We start from the raw sequence: 8,153 nt of genomic DNA on the forward strand, positions 1-8,153 counted from the left end.
GGTGGTGTAAATGTAAAGTGAAAGAATATAACAAAAAGCAACAAAGTAAAAGCAGTGAAGATTTTGTATGTGGCTAGTTTCTCCAATGTTTTCTGCCCCCTTACCTATTATTGGTGTTGGAAAATAGTTATCGATATTAAGGTGAAATAAATATTGATATACTATACGAACAAAAACACAAAAAAAAAAAAAACGGGCGCGCAACTAACATATAAAGGAAAAAAACTCAATCTAAACGGGCGCGAGAAAAAAAAAAATTAAAAAAAAAAAAAAAAATTAATTAAACAAAGCAAACAACAAATACACTGGACCCAACCTGCGAGGACAAGAGGAGGACAGCAACCCCTATATGGAAACATTTACACCCCCCAAAGTGAGTCGTATCGATTCCCATTAGTATCTCAGCACTGTATATATGTATGTATATGTATGTTTGAAGCCCATATTGGCAATACTAGTTCAAAGTATTTCAAAGCGGTTGTGTAAAAAACAAAAACAAAAAGAAAAAAAGATATACACATAGGTGTACATACCGGCTAAATACACAAAATAAAATCAAACATACATAGATATTCAATATACATACATTACCATATATTACAAGTTAACATATACCATCTTCAATATTTATATCCATATATATATATTCACATACATTAATAAAATAAAATTTACATACGCATTAATCTGTACATACACATAGTACATATATTAAACCATACCGGCAACTATTTCTTGTTCTTCGTCTTAGAACAAGCAGGATTACTTTGAGCACATATCGTGCATACATATTGACAAAGTGTACTGACCGCTTTAACGAGTTCACAAACAGGGACATTCAGATAAGTCCGCATATATAATATATAAAGTTTAAAACCAAAGCACATACAACCGCTTAAACGCTAAATCTGAAAAACGCGTAATTTATTACTTTTAACAGAAATTAAAGCTCTTATCGACGTGAAAGAGCTTTACGGTTCTCTAAATTTATCCGTTTGCTTTAAATCAGAAAATTGTATATATATACATATATTACCATTTTTCATCTAAATGAACACAGATTCAAAGGAATCTAAGTCTCATCAATTTCTAAAAATACCAAAAATGATTTCGGATGAAAAAAGTCCATGTACACCGGCAGAAGCTACACGCTCGAAGCAAGGTGCTACAAAACAAAAACGGGGTAAAGATATTTCATACGCTAAATTTTTATCAGAGAGTGACAGCTTAATACGATACTGCACTCGATTCTCATCTTCACCGATTCTAGATAATTCTGAATCGGTACTAGAAATCAAGAATCAAAACCTTGACAATTTTTGGACACGTCTCCAAGCGGCCTATGACGCCATTGTAGAAACGGATGATTCGGATCTTCCGGAAAATTTCAAAACCTCGGCTTACTCCAAATATGAAAATTGTCTTGACCAATATGAAGAGACAAAAGCCATGATCTCTGATCAATTAAAATTAACAAGGTCAATCGCACCAAATCCACAACTGAGAGTAGAACTACCACAAACACAGGCCCAAGAGGCAGGTTCAGGTATTCACCTCAAAGTGCCAGCATGTGACACAGAAATTTTTCATGGGGGTTATGAACAATGGCCGTCCTTCCGGGACATGTTCACCGCCGTTTACATAAACCACCCAAAATTATCTAATGCACAAAAATTGTATCACCTCCGATACAAAACTAAAGGTCAAGCAGGCGTCATAGTAAAACAGTTCGCTCTTAATGACAACAATTTCAATTTAGCTTGGGAAGCTTTAAAAGAACGATACGAGAATGAAAGAATACTGGTCGACAAACAAGTGACCATATTGATGAATTTACCAAAAATTCAGAGAGAAACAAGTGAAGAATTCATAAAACTTCAATCCACTGTTTCGAATTGTTTGTCGGTTCTAACGACACAAAATATTCCCACTGACAATTGGGACCCCATACTGGTAAACATATGCTCCGCGGCATTACCAGAAAAATCGTTGCTTTTGTGGGAGCAATCGCTCTCTTCGCGAAGAAAGTGCCCAACGTGGCAACAGATGAAAGATTTCCTAACTACCCAATATGAAATCGCGGAACGGGTAGATAAAAAAATGGTCAGAACTAAAAACGTTCAACATGACCTAAATCGCAGCTTCATGCGACCCCAAGCTAATAACAACAACAACTTAAATCGTAGTTTTTTCAAAACACAATCGTTCACTTCCGAACAAAACAATCATACGTCATGCGAACTATGCTCAGGAGGGCATAAACTCAAATCTTGCGATAAGTTTAAAAAATTGAATACTAATGAAAGGAACAACTTTGTCAGATCAAAAAGACTCTGCACAAATTGTTTGTCCCATTCTCACAATCTAAATAATTGCGAAAGCAAATTCAATTGCGTATATTGCCACAAAAGGCATCATTCAATGTTGCACTTCAATAATTTCCCCAAAACACCCCAAACTAGCGCTTTCTCAAAAAGAGCCACGGGTTTAGTTGCAACCGCAACTCCCGAATCTCAAAATTCCGAAATATGCCAAGAAGCACCATGCTGCTCAAAGGCTTTAAAAACTCAAACGCTACACAGCGAAAATCAAAGTAGGGTACTACTACCCACAGCAGTCGTCTCCATCGAACATCGAGGAGAACTGTTTAAGCTCAGAGCCCTAATAGACCAAGGATCACAACGATCTTTCATAGCGTCTAGGGCACAAAATAGGCTAAAACTGCCAACAACACAAGCCAACTTTGAAATTACGGGAATGGGCGGAAGAGTAGTTCAAAACTCAAATAAAATCTGCCCCATTACCCTAATTTCTCCTCAAGCGGATAAGCGCATTCAAGCAGATGCAATAGTCTTACCGCAACTCACGAATATGTTACCAAGCTATCATATAAATAGCAAGCAATGGCAAAAGGTTACACACCTAAAGCTAGCAGATCCTAACTGCAACACCCCCGCTCAAATAGACCTTCTATTAGGCAGCGATCTAATATCGCAAATTATTCTAGAAGGTGTTGAAAAAATTTCAAAAACACTTCTAGCGCAAAATACCATATTCGGATGGGTCCTAAGTGGACTAGTCACGGAACCAGTCACAACAATGACAACTCAAGTTGAGGAAATCTCAAACGAGTACCTCAATTCACAATTGAGAAAGTTTTGGGAGATAGAAGAACTCCCCCCCATTTCAATCATAACCCCCGAAGATCAGTATTGTGAAGACTTGTACAAAGCCACAACTACTAGATCAGATGATGGTCGGTACGTCGTACGACTACCACTAAAGCAGCAATTCCCAGATACACTCGCCTTAGGTCACTCTCGCACCTCTGCAATACAGCAGTTTCTAAGTATGGAGAAAAACCTACTTAGGAAAGGGGAGCTGAAACAAGATTACGATGGTGTCTTAGAAGAATACCTTCATTTAAATCACATGGAGGAAGTAAGCCCATGTGAAAAAATCTTAAAAGGCAAATATTACTCATTCTACTTGCCACATCATGCAGTAGTAAAGCCTGACAAGAAAACAACAAAAGTCAGAGTTGTCTTCAATGCCTCAAGAACTACTAGCTCGGGGAATTCCCTAAACGATATCCTGTTTACGGGACCCACGCTCCAACCTGATTTAATGCTGCTTATTCTAAACTGGCGTATATTCAAATACGTATTCAACGGGGACGTCGAAAAAATGTATAGACAAATAGTCGTACATAAAGACGATCAGGATTTTCAGCGCATTATTTTCCGAAAATCCCCCAATAGTCCACTACGCGACTTCAAGTTAAAAACAGTTACCTTTGGCGTAAACTGTGCCCCATATCTAGCCATCCGTACACTCCACGAGCTGGCAGAAGACACAAAGTCAGAATTTCCTCTGGCAACAAAAATCTTAAAAACACAAACGTATGTAGACGATATTCTGTCTGGGAGCCACAGCCTCTCACAAGCATACGAGTCCTTATCACAAGTGACAAAAGCCCTCAACACCGCAGGGTTTCCCCTAAAAAAGATTACGGCAAATCACCCAAATATATTAAAAGACATACCAAAAGAAAATTTGTTGGATACTAATTTCCTCATATTCGAAGAGGAAAGTACCACAAAAACTCTAGGCATCCAATGGAATGCGATATCGGACCAGTTTTCCTACACGAGCGAGTCCATATCCGCATTATCCGCCGTTACAAAACGCCAAATTCTCTCCTCTGTGGCAAAACTTTTTGACCCCGCAGGATGGCTTTCGCCAATTATGATACAAGCCAAAATCCTGATACAAGAATTATGGCTAGATGGTACCGACTGGGACGAGCAAGTAAAACCACTTCGTCTAGAAAAGTGGTCCCAGTTCGCGAGTAATCTGAACGACATCTCGCAGATACAAATTCCACGGTGGGTAAACTATTCTCCCGAATACAAAGTGGAACTACACGGCTTCTGTGACGCCTCTGAAAAGGCATATTGTGCCACCATATATGTGCGCACACAAAGCGATACCGCAATCACAAGCCACTTATTAGTGGGGAAAGCTAAAGTTGCGCCTCTAAAAACGATAAGTCTACCACGACTTGAACTCTGCGGCGCCCTGCTCCTAGCAAAACTAGTTTCCATGGTGCAGACCCACTTAGACATGGCGAAACACAAGCTATATCTCTGGTCTGACTCCGAGATAGTCCTAGCCTGGTTGGAAAAACCCCCACATGCGTGGAAAACATATATTTCCAACCGAACCTCTCAAATACTTGACCTAGTGGGATCCGCCACATGGCGACACGTAGCCAGTGCTGACAATCCTGCCGATCTAGGTACAAGAGGGTGCAAACCCCTGCACCTGGCCACCACCACGCTATGGTGGAATGGCCCTCGATGGCTAGCAGAATCTTCCGATTCTTGGCCACAATCCCCAATGCGCAACATAATTGCGCCCGAAAGTCGAAAAATCGACACCTACCACACAATATTGGAGGATAATGACATCCTTGAACGATTTTCATCGTTCCCCCGAGCCCTCAGAGTCGTCGCCTATATGCTCCAGTTCATAGAGCGACTTAAACATAAACTGAAAGGAGCAACTTACCCCCAATGCGATACATTGACGCACCAAGCCTTACAAAAGGCAAAGGTCGCTCTTATCGCATCAACTCAAACGCGCTACTTCAGCCGCGACATAGCATCACTAAGAGAATCGAAGCCGATTGATAAAAAAAAGCTCACTCTTAGTGCTAAACCCGTTTCTAGACACGAAAGGGCTGCTTCGGGCCAATGGTCGGCTTGCTAATTCAAGCCTAACATACAACGAGCGCCACCCCATAATAATACCTGAGAAATCTCCATTTGCCACATTATTCCTACATTACATCCACATATTAATGCTACACGCCGAAAACCGTCTCATGCAGCATGTGGTACGACAGGAATATTACATTCCACGTTTGAAGCCCCAAATCAAGAAATGCATTTTCAGGTGCAAGATCTGCACTATGCATAAACAGAAAATACGAACACAGATTATGGCAGCACTTCCACCGGAACGCTGCAACTTTGCTCCGCCTTTTACCACTACAGGTGTAGATTTTGCTGGTCCTTTTCAGATAAAGGCTTCCATGCTAAGATCTCCTACCCTCATGAAAGGCTATGTGGCTGTTTTTGTCTGTTTCACAACAAAAGCAGTACACCTAGAGCTTTGTACTAATCTGACCAGGGAGGCTTTTCTTGCCGCATTTGCTCGCTTCGTCGCAAGACGTGGGTTTCCCTCAAAAATCATGAGCGATAATGGCAAAACATTTATTGGAGCTCAAAGAGCTACTGAGAAACAGTTTGTGGAGTTCATGAAACAAGTCTCACCTGACATTGTTCAAAAATACGCCCCTCAAGGTATAAACTGGCAATTCATCCCCCCAAGCGCTCCTCATATGGGTGGTTTATGGGAATCAGCGGTAAAGAGCTTTAAATCTCATTTCAAGAAGCTCGCTGGCAACCTCAAATTCAATTATGAAGAATTCACGACATTGTTAACCAGAATCGAAGCCGTTCTCAACTCACGGCCTCTCGCTGCACTCTCGCAAGATCCCTCCGACTTTGCTGCCCTTACCCCAGGGCATTTTCTTAAAGGAGCGCCCATTCTGGCCACACCTGAGCCAGGCATGGAGTCGCCATCCTTACTAAACAGATGGGAACGAATTAAAATTCTCCATCATAATTTCAGCCGACGATGGAAAGAAGAGTATTTAAAAGACCTTCACAAAAGGTATAAATGGAAAATTCCAGAACAGGCTCCAATGCTTGGAGATTGTGTCCTAGTCCACGACGATTGTCTCCCCCCCACAGAATGGCGGCTTGGCCGCAAAGAGAAACTTCACTACGGTTCAGACGGTCACATCCGGGTGGTGGATCTCCGTACGCAAAACGGAACGCTAACCCGGCCGCTTGTCAAATTATGTTTCTTACCAACTGCTGCCACTTACGAAAACGTAAATAATAATCATTCCTAAACCGATCTGAAAAAAGACGGGAAAAAGAAAATAAATTAATAATATCATTAAGAAAAAACCGCAAAGATAATTACAATAAGCTTCAAGCCGTACGACAAACGAAGACCTACATATCTATCGCAACCCCATAGACGGACGATCATTTAGTCATGCCCCCTAACGTGGCACCCTGTTCATGCACGCTTACAGGCAATCAAATTATAATCATTACGATTTTCTCTTTCTTCTCACAGATTGATATGGATGCCGATACACCTGTAACCCCCACGCCAACTCTCCGTTCGGCTGTTACTGTGCCTCGCTCTGGAACTGTTCCAGTAGCAGCGCCCCGAACCATCACGGCAGCAACGCCGCCAACCGTGGCACGAAGCTCAACACGCGCAGCAGCGACGCCGGCGCCTCCGAAACCGCACCGCACCAGATGTCCGCTCTGTTGCCGTTCACATAGGCTGCAGCATTGCTCTATTTTCAAGGGAATGTTACCCGTACAACGTCAGAAGGTGGCACAGGCACATGGGCATTGTTTAAACTGCTTGGCCCAGTCACACGCCACGCTTGAATGCGAATCTGATACCTTGTGCCGGTTGTGTGAAAGACCGCATCATACGTTACTCCACCGGAACGCCGGACATCCTGGCTCACCCACTGTCCTCCGCCGCCGTACGGCCACCCGACGATCGCAGTCTAACCGTGTGGCACGGCATCCAGAAGCTGGATGGTCCTGGCGCCCCCTCAATACGACATCCACGCGAAACCAAATAAGGCCACAACCTCACCGCCCCACCGGCCTGAGCGGCGTTGTAGCTACGTTACAGGCACTACAGCGTCTACTAGGCTAGTACTCGCCTAGGGGGGCCGGGATGTTGAGATGAACTATAACTAAAGGGCATCACTGATCAGTGAATACAACACTCTCCACATCAACATGTTAAGTAGAAAAAAACAGGGCATCACTGACCAGTGAATACAACACTCTCCACATCAACATGTTAATTAGGGCATCATTGATCATCTCCACACCAAACTGTTTTTGTTCCATTTTTCATCTTATACCAACGAGAAGGTGACGCTGTGCCGTTTTTTTGGTTCTACATTCTTCTAGAAGTCACGTTCGCCGCTGCACGCATCGTCTATTCGCAATCGTCTATTTGAAATCGTCTATTTAAAAAACCGTCCATTTTAACATTCTAGAAAGTTCGCATCGACACATCAATTCAACATACACCGTTTACGTTTCTCCGACCTCCATCCCGTGCGTCCACCAGCGGTCCAGCAGGCAACTTGCCCGCAACGTCTATTTGAACATTTTTCCTGAACGTTGCATCCTTTGCATCATCCGGTCATTATATATCGAGATTATTCGTTTTTTATTCGGCTTTCATCATTCAGTTTATATATTTAACTTTGGCTTAATAACATTTAACTTTTAATATCGCTATATGCGATAGTAATTGGTGTAGTGTGCCTATTTGCATCAAAGAAGCGTAAAGTGTAAAAATATTTATTTATAAGAAAACATTGTACAATTTGCAATTGAAGTGATAAGTAATAAAGCTTATATAGCTCAACAAGAGCGCAAAAAGAAATTTTGAATTTTAAAAGTTGGAAGTGATATTTGAAAGTTTGGTGAAGACGGTGAAGAAACGAGATTTGAAATAATAAGTAA

General features: G+C 41.9%; 1 protein-coding gene across 1 annotated transcript; it reads left to right on the forward strand.

Moving 5' to 3' along the window:
- The first annotated feature begins 265 nt into the window (after nucleotides 1-265).
- On the forward strand, nucleotides 266-7,691 carry LOC126764495 (uncharacterized). Its single transcript, XM_050482204.1, has 2 exons — nucleotides 266-373; nucleotides 6,721-7,691. The coding sequence occupies exons 1-2, from the start codon at nucleotides 350-352 to the stop codon at nucleotides 7,324-7,326; spliced, it is 630 nt and encodes a 209-aa protein (XP_050338161.1). The 5' UTR covers nucleotides 266-349; the 3' UTR covers nucleotides 7,327-7,691.
- Nucleotides 7,692-8,153: the final 462 nt, after the last annotated feature.

Source organism: Bactrocera neohumeralis, unplaced genomic scaffold, assembly GCF_024586455.1.
Source record: "Bactrocera neohumeralis isolate Rockhampton unplaced genomic scaffold, APGP_CSIRO_Bneo_wtdbg2-racon-allhic-juicebox.fasta_v2 cluster09, whole genome shotgun sequence".
Classification (NCBI taxonomy): Eukaryota; Metazoa; Arthropoda; class Insecta; order Diptera; family Tephritidae; genus Bactrocera; species Bactrocera neohumeralis.